General features: G+C 49.3%; 1 protein-coding gene across 1 annotated transcript in view; it reads right to left on the reverse strand.

Annotated features, from left to right (window-relative positions):
- Positions 1-259: 259 nt before the first annotated feature.
- Positions 260-13,772, reverse strand: part of AGBL2 (AGBL carboxypeptidase 2) — a 37,126-nt gene continuing 23,613 nt past the window's right edge. The window contains exons 10-16 of the mRNA XM_040980272.1: positions 13,475-13,575; positions 12,654-12,784; positions 5,681-5,750; positions 5,051-5,170; positions 4,498-4,605; positions 2,041-2,127; positions 260-439 (exon numbers count right to left, since the gene is read on the reverse strand). Of these exons, the coding sequence (XP_040836206.1) occupies positions 260-439; positions 2,041-2,127; positions 4,498-4,605; positions 5,051-5,170; positions 5,681-5,750; positions 12,654-12,784; positions 13,475-13,575 (797 nt within the window). The remainder of the gene's footprint in view (positions 440-2,040; positions 2,128-4,497; positions 4,606-5,050; positions 5,171-5,680; positions 5,751-12,653; positions 12,785-13,474; positions 13,576-13,772) is intronic.

Consider the following 13,772-nt stretch of genomic DNA (forward strand, 5'->3'; position numbering starts at 1 on the left):
TGTACACTTCGGTCTCTGATAAAGGAAGCTTTTCCATACATCATCATCATATTTCCTTTCACGAAAAAAAAAGAAGTGAATTCCTGAGATAAGGCATCGTGAGCATCTGCACAGAGCATCAGTACAAAGTGCGAGGTCAGCACTCGGGGGGGTGCCCAACATGGTCTACCATGACCTAGCCCAGTTCTCAGGCCTCCTTTGCCCTGCCCTGCGGAGCAGGCGGGTCCAGCACATGCCTGGGTGGCTAGCCCAGATGTGCCTAGGGATATGGGTATGTGTATATGTGTAGGGATGGGTAGGCCACCATGGCGACGCGGCCTGTCTTGGTGGCAGAGCATCTATTCCTAGGCCAGTTTGGCGGCATACCTGAGGCGGGCTCTTGGCTGGAGTTTGTACTTTTCTTTGGCAAGCATGACGTTGTGAAGCCTGGCTTCTTATGCTGTGCAAACAAGACAAACAAGTAGAATTCACCAAGGTGACACTTCCTAATTATTGTTATGCCTGGGGCTGGCTTTACTGGGATTCAGAGACAAATATTTGCATTTCCCCCCTAAATACCAAAGTGACTGCCATTGTTACAGGCTCCCCAGTCTCTCAGGGGGCCCCGTGCCAGCCCAGGGGGGACTGCATTTAGTGAGTGGTCTAGAAACATGACTCAGTGGGACACAGGGACCCAAGGCGGGAGACTGCCTGTCTGTTCCACGTAGTTTGTTTGAGGTACTGAGAAGAGAAGTAGCCCAACAGGATCTGGGAGGAAATAAAGGGAAAGCCAGCAAGGCATCCACCCACCACCCTGGGCCTGATCAGATCTCTGGCTGCATGTCACAGTCCAACTGGCGAGCTGCCGACTTGTGTGGTTCGATGAATGCCGGGTAGGAAACAGGACTAGCTGGTCAGTTATCAGTCTGACTTCCCTGAGACCTCTCTTCTCCTTGCTCTTGTCTGTCACACCACAGTATCTGGCTCTCTCCTCTCCTGGAGCGTTGTGTCCTTCCCCCCCGCCCCAGCTCCCCCCACCCAAATGTTCTCTTTTACTTTTATTTACTTGAAAGACAAACAGAAATTTCCCATCTGCTGTTACATTCCCCAAATGCTGCAACAGCTAGGACTGGGCCAGGCCCCTCCCACGGGAGTGGGAGAGACGCAAGGCCTTGAGCTGTCACCTGCTGCCTCCCGGAGTGTGTGGAGACTGAGAGCCAGGCGTTTCTACGGGGGATACCGCTGTCCCGAGAAGCATCCTCCTGCTACACCTGCACCCCTAGGCACATCTGAATAACCTTCAAAGGCCTTGCACATCACAGCTTCTCCCAGAGACACCATTGGGTAAATGAGGGCATCAAGGCACGAATTCCTAAGCCACAGACTGGCAGAGACAACAGGGACTGCCCCTGGGCAGACTGTCCGCTCCCTGTCTAGTGGATTCTCAGTCTTTGCTCCACTCAGACATGGACACATGTAGAACTGCTTGGAATGGCACCTTAGCAGCTGTTTCCCCATCTCAGGAACCAGCACGCAGGTGCACATGTGCCTGAGAGATGTGTTCATAGTGATAAGTAGGAACGGCTTACAGCTTACTCTTGCGAGAGCAGGTCACTCACAGTCCACTGCTGAAGGGTCAGTGAGCTAACACCTGGTGTGAGGCCCATCTCCCAAGGGATGGTGCTCCCACTAACAGCTCGCAAGGGTTGAGGGCTGTGACCTCACTCATGATCATGGTTGAAGCTGACATGTTGCTGAGCTTACAAAGCAATGGCTGCCCGAAGGGAATGTTTGTTGAGATAAAAGTATGTTCTCGTTGGAAAGCTCTTGGCTCTCCATGGGCTTCCTCCAGCCTCGAAGCACCTGTGGGCTGTGCCCCTGGTGGCATGTGCCCTGGGGCAGAATACTGGGTTGTAGCCTGAGGGTTCAGACTGCCTTAGACTGCACATCTGAGCAGACCACACTGAGGAAGCCAAGTATGGATCCTCTCCCACCAAAATCATATGATTCAGCAGAAAATGGGTTAAAGCAAACTGCTGGCACACAGAGTAGGCGAAGTACCTGCATTCTCTCTTCATTCCTGGGTAGAGTTAGGGCAGTCACCGACGAGTCCCGAGAGGTGCCTTTGTCTCGTCCTTGCAACTGTGTCTGGAATAAATGAACACACCCTCGCTGAAACGTCTACTTGAACCAGTGTGGTTATACTGCACATATATGTATGGTGTGCGTTTTATTCAAGCGTATTAACTCATGGTCATATTTTTGTGGGTAAAGATTTATTTATTTTTACTGGAAAGAGATATACTGAGAAAAGCAACAGACAGAAAGATTGACCCAAGGCCTTGAGCCGTCCTAGACTGCTTTCCCAGGCCACAAACAGGGAGCTGGATGGGAAGTGGGGTTGCCGGGATTAGAACCGGTGCCCACATGGGATCCAGGGCATGCAAAGTGAGGACTTTAGCCTCTTGGCTACTGCGCTGGACCCAAATAAATCTTTTTTTAAGCAAATAAATAAAGTACTATAATTTGTCTGGTCTCCCTTCTCTGGGTTTCCATTGCATTTTTGCTCTAGAGATGATTTCCTCCTCCAGTGTTAAAACCTTCAGCAGACCCTGAGCTCTCTGCGGTTGGGGTACTGATTGTTCCATGTCGTATCCCCAGCATCCGGGAAAGCACATGGCATGTAATAAGGTTACCTGTTGATTTCAAATGAACGTATTGACTGGGTGGGTAGATGAAGAGAGGGCAAAGCAGCCTGCTCTTATGTCCTTGGTTATAAAATCACAAATCAACCATATTTCATGTCAGATTTCAGTGATGTCTGATTCAAAGTACCGTCACTTTCCTCCCCTATGTGTTGTAAATTGGGGGTGGGGTGGGTGGTCAGTGGGCCATGTCCAATCCAGGTCCCAGCTTATGGCTTGGGAAAGCAATGGGAGATGTCCCAAGTCCCTTTTTTTTTTTTTTTTAAAGATTTATTTATTGGAAAGTCAGATATACAGAGAGGAGGAGAGACAGAGAGGAAGATCTTCCGTGTGTTGATTCACTCCCCAAGTGAGCGCAAAAGCAGGAGCTTCTTCCAGGGCTCCTACACAGGTGCAGGGTCCCAAGGCTTTGGGCTGTCTTCAACTGCTTTCCCAGGCCACAAGCACAGAGCTGGATGGGAAGCAGGGCCATCAGGACACGAACCGGTGCCCAGATGAGGTCCTGGTGCCTTCAAGGTGAGGACTTTAGCCATTAGGCTACCACGCTGGGCCTAGCCTTGAACTCCTGTACCCATGTGGGAGAACTGGAAGAAGCTCCTGGCTCCTGGCTTTGGATCAGCTCAGCTCTTCTCATTGTAGCCATTTTTTTAAAAATTAGTTTACACTGCACTTTAATTTTTAATTTATTATTTATTTTCAAACATTAAAAAAATTTTATTGGAAAGGCAGATACACAGAGAGAAGGAGATACAGAGAGAAAGATCCTTCATCTGCTGATTCACTCCCCAAGTGGCTGCAATGGCCAGAGCTGAGCTGATCTGAAGCCAGGAACCAGGAGCCTCCTCTAGGTCTCCCACATGGGTGCAAGGTTCCAAGGCTCTGGGCATCCTCTACTGCTTTCCCAGGCCGCAAGCAGGGAGCTGGATGGGAAGTGCAGCAGCCAGGACATGAACTGACATCTATATGGGATCCTAGCGTGTGCAAGGCAAAGACTTTAGCCACTAGGCTACTGTGCCAGGCCCATTGTAGTCATTTGGAAGGGAGCCAGCAGGTAGAAGATATCTCTTTCTCTACCTCTTTCTCTTTGTAACTCTGCCTTACAAATAAAAACAAATCTAAAAAAAAAATTGGGGGCCAGTATCATGGCATAGTGGGTAAAGCTACTAACAGCTTCCCATATGGGTGTTGGTTGTGTCCCAGCTGCCCAGCTTCTGGGAGCCAGCTCCTTCCTAATGACCTGACAACCCTGTGGGAGACCCCAACGCAGCTCCTGGCTTCAGCCTGGCTCAGCACCGGCTATTGCAGCATCTGGGACAAGAACCAATGGATGGAAGGCCTCTCTCTCTGTCTCTGTCCCTCTCCATAACTCTGCCTTTCAAAATCAATAGATAAATCTTTACAAAATAAAATTTAAAAAATATTTCATTTTAAGTGAAAGACAGAGGGCCTGACGGAGAGACAGCAGACAAACGAGAGCTCTCTCATGAGCTGCTTCACTTCCCACGTGTCCGCGGAGTCCCAGACTGAATCTGAGCATCTCATGCAGGTGGCAGGGACCGTGTGCCCGAGGAGTGATCTGCTGTCGCCCAGGATGGACGTTAGGAGGAGGCTGGGTTGGTAGTGGGTAGCTGGGACTTGAACAGAGAACTCTGATGGGGTGCAGGACTGCCGAGTGACCACCCTGGCCTCCCCGATCGTAATGTCCCCTGGTCGCCGGGGCACGGACGAGCTGGTGCAGGCTGCGCCCCGTGGGACAGATGTGCTAATGAGATAAATCAAATGATCTGTGTGACAAATCAAGCAAAGACAATACCTCATTCAATTTTGATTTCTCATTTTTCATCATGGAAGAAGTGGAAATTTCTGGATTCTTGGGAAGGACTGGCCGCTTCTGCAGAGTGGAAGTAAATCCTAGCTTTTCCTAGAAGCATTGGATGAAGCAGAATATATTTTACAGTGGATCCATTCTCAATCGACCCTATTTACTCAACTGAAAAACTGCCACTTCCAAAGGGGTTTTTGTCTTCAGAAAGCCGAGGGTCGGGCGTATGTGAGGCAGGTGGGGGATGGCTCAGCAGGTGCTCTGCAGGCATCCTGAGCCTGGGCCTGGCCTGGTCCCTTGGTCACCACCACTTCTCCAGTGGAAGTCCAGACTTGGACAGACCCCAGAATGGCTATGACAGGTGCAGGAGAGGAGCGGCAGGCCAAGGCCAGGGCAGTAGACTCCGACCCCAAGCCAGAACATTCCCTCTCTGCCCTGGTGCCTATCCCTGCTTTGTTTCAGAGCAGACTTTAACCCCTTCTTTGTTTCCTCTACGGAAAGCCCTGTAGCTGACAGCACGAGGAACCCCACGGGGCTTTCTTACTGGGGTCTCTTCTGTCAACTTTACTTTCCGTGCCAGGTTGTTTTTCTGATACTGCTTGGTTTGCTGTTTCCTGGTCTGCAGTGGCTTCTTTTTTTTCTTCTTAAGCTTTTTCTGATTCGCCTGTTCCAGAGAGTAGAGAGAAACGGGTCAGTACGCATTCTGGCACCATGCTCACCCACACTCAGCCTTCTTCTCATCCAGCACCCAAAGGTGCAGCCTGACTGCAGGCCTTGGGGTCGGTTACCTCCTAGCAGAGGCTGCTCCCTACGGAGACCCCCAAACCCCAGTACCACAGGCAGCTGCTAAAGGGGCACCTACAGTCAGAGCCACGGATCTGTGATTTATGATGGAAACTACATTGCTTATGGCACAAATGGAGGTCTAGATAACACCAATCATTAGATTATGAGTATACAATTCAGTTTGGCTATTACCATAAAGTGGCTTTGATAAGTAAGCCAGAGAGTTACAAAGGGCAAGATGAAAGTTATAAAGGCCAGGGCGACAAGTTAGAACACCTGGCTTTGTCTTCCGTAGACCTGAGGACAGTCGGAAGAACTCCCCCAAATGACCAGGTAGCATGTTTGTGAGGCTATGGCATCTGGGGTGGACCAGTCAGTGTAAGCTCACCTTATCTAACATAGAGTTCATTAGGTGAACAGGAAGGCCGTCCGAGAGGGAGCTGTCCGAACCGCTCGTGCTGTTTCCCAAAGGAAAGAAGGAAGGACAATCACTCATTAGCGGTATAGGAAGTGAGTAAGATATTTATGAGAGCAGACACACAGCGGCAGGATCTCAGTCCGCTATCTGCTGCAACATCTACTCTGCAGCGACTAAGGATTCTCGTTTTGAAGATGTGTTTATTTCTGTTGGAAAGGCAAATTTATAGGGAGACAGAAACAAGGTCATCCATCTGCTGGTTCACACCCCGGAGTGGCTACAACGACCAGAGCTGACCAAAGCCAGGAGCCACGAGCGTCTTCTGGGTCTCACACACAGGCACAGGAGCCCAAGCATTTAGACCATCTTTCACTGCTTTCTCAGGCCATAAGTGGATGGCAAGTGGAGCAGCTGGTGCACAAAGCGGTGCCCATACAGGATCCCAGTACTTGCAAGCAGAGGATTAGCCAATTGAACTATCATGCTGGGCTCAACTAAGAATTTTTTAAAAAAGATTTATTTATTTTTATTGGAAAAGCATATTTACAGAGAAGGAGAGACAAAAGGATCTTCGATCCTCTGGTTTTCTCCTCAAGTGGCCGCAGGAGCCAGAGTTGAGCCAATATGAAGCCAACAGCCAGGAGCTTCTTCTGGGTTTCCCATACAGGTGCAGGGTCCCAAGGCTTTGAGCCATCCTCGACTGCTTTCCCAGACCACAAGCAGGGAGCTGAATGGGAAGTGGGGCAGCCAAAACATGAATTGGTGCCTAGATGAGATACCAGTGGTTGCAAGGTAAGCATTTAGCCACTGATCCATTGCACAGATCCCTAAGGATTCTTTTTTTTTTTTTTAAGATTTATTTATTTTTATTGCAATGTCAGATTTATAGAGTGGAGAGACAGAAAGATCTTCCATCCACTGATTCACTACTTCCCAAGCGCCTGCAATGGCTAGTGCTCAGCCAATCCGAAGCCAGGAGCCAGGAGCTTCCTCCAGGTCTCCCACATGGGTGTGGGGTCCCAAGGCTTTGGGCCATCTTTGACTGCTTTCCCAGGCCACAGGCAGGGAGCTGGATGGGAAGCGGGGCTGACAGGACATGACCCAGCGCCCATTATGGAATCCTGGTACACACAAGGTGAGGATTTTAGCCACTAGGCTACTGCACTGGGTCCTAGAGAGTCTTTTAAAAATAATTTTTTGTTCACTTCATTTGAGAGATGGAAAGAATGATATGGAACGAGAGATAAATTGGGATCAGAGAGTGGGGGAGAGAGAGATTGAAAATGGAAAACTCAACCATTTGCTTACTTCCTAAATGCCTACAAGAGTTGGGAGATTAGATCCAGGAAGCTGGCTTCAGGGCTGCAGCCCAGTGCCTGGAACTCCGTCAGGTGGTCCACATGGGTGGCAGGAGCCAACTCTTGGGTCATCACTGGTACTGCCATGTCTGTACCACAGGGAGGCTGGAGTCAGGGGTCAGAGCTGGGCATTCCTTAACTGCTAAGCCAAAGATCTGCTCCCAGTTACTATGGATTCCTTTTTGTTTTGTTTTTTTCCTTTTTTTTTAAAAAAAAAAAAAAACTTGATTTGAAAGGCGGAGAGACAGAGCAACACAAACAGAAAGAAAGGAATCATTTGCTGGTTCACTCCCCAGATACCTGCAAGCAGCCAGGGCTGGGCCGGCCAGACACCGGAGCCCCAAAATTCAGTCTGGGTCTCCCATGTGTGGTGGCAACCCAAGAATCCTTAGGGACCTGCCACCTCCCAGGGCACACATCAACCTCAAGTTAGATCAGAAGTAGGGGAGCAGATCTGAACAGGGCGTCCTAATGAGAGGTGCTGGTACCTTAGCTGCTGTACGAAACGCCCAGAATTCCTGACAAGCACATTCATTCATTCATTCTGAACACCTATTATGTGCCAGGCAGTGTGGGTCAGGCACAGGAAACACAAATGAAGGCGGCAGAGCCCTCTGGCACCAAGCTCACACTCCATGCAGCTCAACTGAATGCTGGCCAGACAGGCACAGCTGCCCTAGGCAGGGGTTAAGCACAGCCACTGGCTGTGAGAATGGGAGATTCTTCTCATTCATTCCTTTTCAGCTATTCCAGTTCAAAGAGCTAGGATTCTACCAGGGATTCTGTAAACATGTATTGAATACATAAAAAGTAAATAGATTTCATAAAGAATCTGTAGGCCAAAGGCGAGCAGTGTTATTTTATCCTCCCTGCAACAGGTGGACTCCCAGGAAGCCTTTCTCTGCGTACCGTCCCCTCCCCTCAACAGGGGCTAGGATGAAGGACTCAGATTACCAACCCTCGTCCACAGCACGTCTTCTGTTTGAGTGTCACATTCTATCTTTTCCTTTCTTGGAGTTCGGCTGGCTGCAGCTGAGAGCCGTGCTCTGGGGACAGGGCCTCCAGACGGAACAAAGTGCCAGGCACAGAACTCAAACCTCATGGGGGAAGCAGGTTTTTTTTTTTTTTTCCAGACCATTCTTGTGTGCAGTCCTTCATTCTCCTTAGCTCCCCTGGGTCCCTCCAAAGCACAGCAAGGAGCTTGACAGCCAGACCCAGAGGACAAAGCCCTCACTTCTCGGATCTCATTCTCCAGTCCCTGGTTTCACACGGCGCAGCCTCTGAGGCCGCTCAAGAGGAGTCCCTCCAGTCCCCTTCGGAGATAACAGGAAACTTGGCAACTGATGCGAAACACTCCATGTGCTTGTGTCCCGGAATGTGTTGCAAAGCTGGCGGGCGCACAGACAGACAGAGCAAACTCAAACCGAGCTCGTTCACACGCAGCCTTGTGCTGCGGATGGCTGGGTGCTGCCCCAAACAACGACAGCTAGCTTCCTGGTGTGGAGGCTGGCCAGTTGGCTCCAATCATCCTTTTCTTTGAAAAAATGTATTTGAAAGAAACAGAAGCAGAGAGATCTTCGTCTTCTGGCTCATTCTCAGTGGCCTGCAGCAGCTGGAGCTGAGTGAAGTTGCATGCAGGAGCCTAGAACTTGATCCCGTGTGGGCAGAGTGTGGTTGTGTTGTCACCTGCCATGTCCCACAGGAATCAGGAGATGGGAGCAGAACCAGAACTCAAACGCAGGACTTGAACGCACATACTCTTATATGGGATGCGGGTGTTCGCAAGAACTGCACTGAATGTCCCACAGTTTCAATACTTCCTAAGCTAAATGGATCTGGTCAGCTGTTTCTGAGTCGATTCCCTGCTCCATCTGCATCAGAGGGTGACGTGGTGGTCTTACAGGAGGGTTAAGCAAAGCATTCTGGGAGAGTGAAAAGGACGACACAATGAATGGGCCATGCTACTTGGCCTGGCTTAGGGTCCCTAAGGAGGGGTCGCGTAGCACAACGTTAAGCCTCTGCTCGGGACTCCCATATCCCCTGTGCGAGTGCAGGTTCCAGTATGGGATGCTCCACTGTTTCTTTTTTTTTTAAAGATTTATTTTATTTTTATTGGAAAGTCAGATATATAGAGAGGAGGAAAGACAGAGAGAAAGATCTTCTGTCCCATGATTCACTCCCCAAGTGACCGCAATGGCCGGTGCTGCGCCAATCTGAAGCCAGGAGCCAGGAATTTCCTCCAGGTCTCCCATACGGGTGCAGGGTCCCAAGGCTCTTTGCGGTCCTTGACTGCTTTCCCGGCCACAGGCAGGGACCTGGATGGGAAGTGGAACTGCCAGGATTAGAACTGGCGCCTATATGGGATCCTGGTGCGTTCAAGGCGAGGACTTTAGCTGCTAAGCCACGCTGCCGGGCCCTGCTCCATTGTTTCCAATCAGCTTTCTGCTACTGCGTGTGGGAAGGCAGTGGAGGATGGCCCAAGTTCTTGGTTCCCTGCCACCCATGTGGGAGACCCGGATGGAGTCCTGGGCTCAACCTGACACAACCCTGGGTGCTGACACAACCCTGGGTGCTGCAGGCATTTGGGGAATGAATTAGCACATGGCACATTTTGCTTTGTCTTTCCCTTTCTCTCTCAGTGTTTCAAGTAAGTGAGAAAACACTTTTTTAACACTTCCTAAGGATGGGCCCGGCACCCAGAGGAGTCTCTGTATATCTGACTTTGTAATAAAAACAAATAAATCTTTTTAAAAAAATTTCTTAAGGAGATGTTTGTGAGACTCAGACAGAAAAAAAAAAAAAAGGCTTTCAAGTGACAAAGTGCCACCGAGAGTGAGTGGGAGGCCCACCCCCTTCCTGCCATCCTCTCTGCCTTTACGGCTTGGCCTCTGGCAGAAGCCCCCCATGCCCAGCTCAGGAGCCCCTCGAGGGCCGAGGACAGCCTGAGACACAGCGGCCAGGAGACAGAAGTTGAAGGGGTTCTTGCCTGTGTGGGAGACACCCACCCACCTGGGCGCTTCTGGCTGTAAACAGGGTGGCTCTGAGGGTGGAGCTGGGATCACACACACTGAATTAGCTCAACCAGGACTCCTGAGCCCTCCTTCTGTGCTAGGGACCAGGGAGGGTGGCCTGATGGCACAGCAGGCTGTCTGCCATCTGGGATGCCTGTATTCCACGTTAGAAGGCCAGTTCAGGTCCAGGTTACTCCACTTCCAATCCAACCCCAGCCACAGGCAAAATCACAAGGTATGTGACCCGACCTTGGAGTACATGATTGGGACCGGGCCTCAGTTGCTGATGCCTATGCAGTGGCCAGCATGCCCAGATGCACACAGGGGACATTGTGGCCAGCTCATTTACATCAGCAGAGGACATCAACTGCCTCATCAGAGGATGAAAAGCAGAAAAGGTTGGACAACTTTCCAGGCCAAGCTTTTTAGCATGTTCCTGGGTCTGTGGATGCACTAAGGTGGACTTGGTCAGCTAACAGACCTTGGAAAGATTTTATCAACCTTGGTGTAACAAAGCTAACAATGTCTCAGAATTAAGAAAACCACTCAAGTAGCACTCTCAGACATTCTTCCCCACACCGGAGTCCCTGAGGCAGCATCAAATGACTGTCTTGCATCTCTGGTGCTGATGTAGTTTGACAGCAAGGAGGGGCCTCTCCTCCATCCCCCGCCCCCTCAGCAGACACAGGAGAAAAAACCAAAACATCTGTCCCACTCACCTTCCTCCAGGTCTCAACCTTCCCCAGCCTAATTTGAGGCCCACATGGGTGTGCATCCCTCTCAACTATGTAAAACATAGTAAAGAAAAAAATGAAAAAATTGTTTTAGAGCCCAGTGCAGTAGTCTAGTGCTCAAGTCCTCACCTTGCATGCACTGGGATCCCATATGGGCGCCAGTTTGTATTCCGGCTGCTCCACTTCCCATCCAGCAGTCAAGGATGGCCCAAAGCCTTGGGACCCTGCACCTGCGTGGGAAACCCAGAGGAGGCTCCTGGCTCCTGGGTTCGGATTAGCTTTGGCCATTGTGGCCTCTTGGGGAGAGAAGCAATGGATGAAAGATCTTTCTCTCTGTCTCTTCTTCTCAGTGTAAATCTGACTTTCCAATAAAAATAATAACTCTTAACAATTTTTGTTTTTAAAAAAAAAAGTTGAAATAGCTTCTGTCCAGTAACTTTCCACTGGACCTTTTGATGGAACTCCAGACTCACGTATCCGACCGCTTGGTCTCTGTGTGACACATCACGTGGGCATCTCAGACTTGGCACATCTAACACCAGACTCCTGACCTTCACCACCTTCCCAAGTCTTCCTCCTCTTCACCCAAACCATCACAGAATCAATCTTTTTTCATGTCCCATATCCATTCCATAAGCACATTTTAATGCTTGTAACTTCAAAGTTAGCTTTCAATCATCCCAACCCATTCTGCTCGAGTCACTACTATGACCCTGGTTAAGCCACTTGCTTTTCACCTGTGTTATGGCAAGAACTTCTTAATGAATAAAACAGAGAATTAAGGGAAAGGCGAGGCCTCCCCAGGGAGGCTGGTTAGTGGGCTGCTGCCACATCAGCAGTGTTCTGCCTTAAAAAACAAACATGTGTTTTCAGTTTGACTTTAGTAGGGTTTTTTTTTTTAAATTAAAAAAGTTTTCTTTGAAAGGTAGAGTAACAGCGAAAGAAAAATCTTAAACCTTGCAGTACCCAGTCCTAGGCCAGGAGACAGGAACTCCATCCGGGTCTCCCATGTGGGGGGGCAGGTTCCTGGATACTTCAGCCATCATCGGCTCCCTCCCAGGTGCACACAGGTAGTTGAGTTCAAAGTGGAGTAGACAAGGTTCGAACCATGCATTCTGATATGAAATGTGGGTGGCATTCCAAGCAGTAGCTTAACCTGCTATGCCATGATCACTGCCCCAGTAGGGATGTTCCTGTTGAATCTAAAACCATGTCAGATCGTGCTGCAGCTGCACCCAGAACTCTCCATCTCCCTCAGAGTGATGGGCTTGACAGTTGCCACCAGCTCCTGCACAAACTGCCCGACTCCCTTCCCCTCTCTCTCTTGAGCCTAAAGCTTGCAGGCCAAGAATATGCACTCCATTCATCAATTCATAATTACTAGGGGGATGGAGTTTATAACTGCACCTTGAGCTGGAGGGTAGAAATTATTCAGGTTTTTTGAACTAAACCAACAAAACAGGAATAAATGAATCAATTAAAAACAAGTAATCAGGGGCCCACAAATACATAAGGTTAAGCTGCTTCCCGCTGCACCAGCATCCCATATAGCCACCGGCTCCTGTTCTGGCTGCTCCTGTCCCACCCAGCTCTCTGCTCCTGGCCTGGGAAGAGCAGCAGAAGATGGCCCGAGTGCTTGGAGACTGGAACACCTGGCCGTCTCTCCTGGCTCCTGGCTTCCACCCGCCCCAGCCCTGGGCGTTGCAGCCATCTGAGTAATCAACCAGCAGATGTAACCCTGACTTTCACAGTAAGTAAATAAATCTTTAAATATATAGATAGGTATTTTAAAAACAAACAGAACCTTTCACTGGGTTTTCTGTGATATGATGTTTCTTACCTGGATTCAATGTCAGACAAAGAGATGTCACTCCAATTTCCTTCTAAATCCACATCTTGTCCAAGTTGGTTGAATTTCTTGTGGATTTCCTGTTGTAAGAGCTCCTTAAGTTCTGCTAGACACTGAGTGAACTGTGGAGGTGGGAAAAAAAACACATTTAAAAAAAAACATATGTACAAAAGAAAATATTTATTTCATTTATTTGAAAGCCAGAGTGACAGAGGGAGAGAGAAAAAGCGATCGTAGGCTCTGTGCCCGACGGCACCGCCGTCTCCTTTCTCTTCCAGCCCTTGCTGTGACGGACAGTACCTGCACGTCTCCCACAGAGACTGAATTATGAAGGCTTATCACTTCCTGACAGTGTGCAGGCTGGACGCATCCTTATTGTTGGTGACTATAAAACTTCAGAAAAATATCAAAAGGCAAATTGAGATCACCTGAAATTCCACTGGGTTAACTTGGAACCCATGTGAAACTCATCACAGAATTATCACTATTCTGGTTTTTGTGTGTGTGTGTAAATATATTTTTTCAAAGATGGAGAGAGGGGGTGGTGCAGCAACAGAGAGGGGTCTTGCACGCACTGGTTCACTCCCCAGGTGCTGGGCCAGGCTGAGTCAGGAGGCTGCAGCTCCATCTGGCCTTCCCACTTGCATGGCGGGGACCCAAGCCTGCCTCTAAGGGCATGCATTGGCAGGGAGCTGGAATCCAGAGTGGAGCCCTGATGCAAAGCCTGGCAGTACGCTATGGCACACAGATGCTCCAGGCAGCCCCTTAACCACTGTGCCACACGCCCCGTCTCCAGCACATTTCTTACAAACCTTGGCTTGGTCAGGATCACAGAAATCCAGAAGCGTGTCACAGACATGATAGCCTAAGGACTTCAGATCCTCGGTGGTGAAATGAATGTCTCTTTTACTGCCTGAGGGAGAGAAAAATCCACAAACATTTCATATCAAACCCTAATGAATGAACAGAAACCGAATCTGTTAGTATCTTTGCAGAAGTCCTACCCCTTAAAATAGAATAGTAAGCTTCTAGTCAGAGTTGCTCACATTATTTTAGCCCCCTTCAGAAGAATCTTTGACAATGAAAAAAATTATAATTATGATGGTTTTG

The sequence above is a fragment of the Ochotona curzoniae genome, unplaced genomic scaffold, assembly GCF_017591425.1.
Source record: "Ochotona curzoniae isolate NIBS_2020 unplaced genomic scaffold, NIBS_Ocur_1.0 contig_3432, whole genome shotgun sequence".
Taxonomy (NCBI): Eukaryota; Metazoa; Chordata; class Mammalia; order Lagomorpha; family Ochotonidae; genus Ochotona; species Ochotona curzoniae.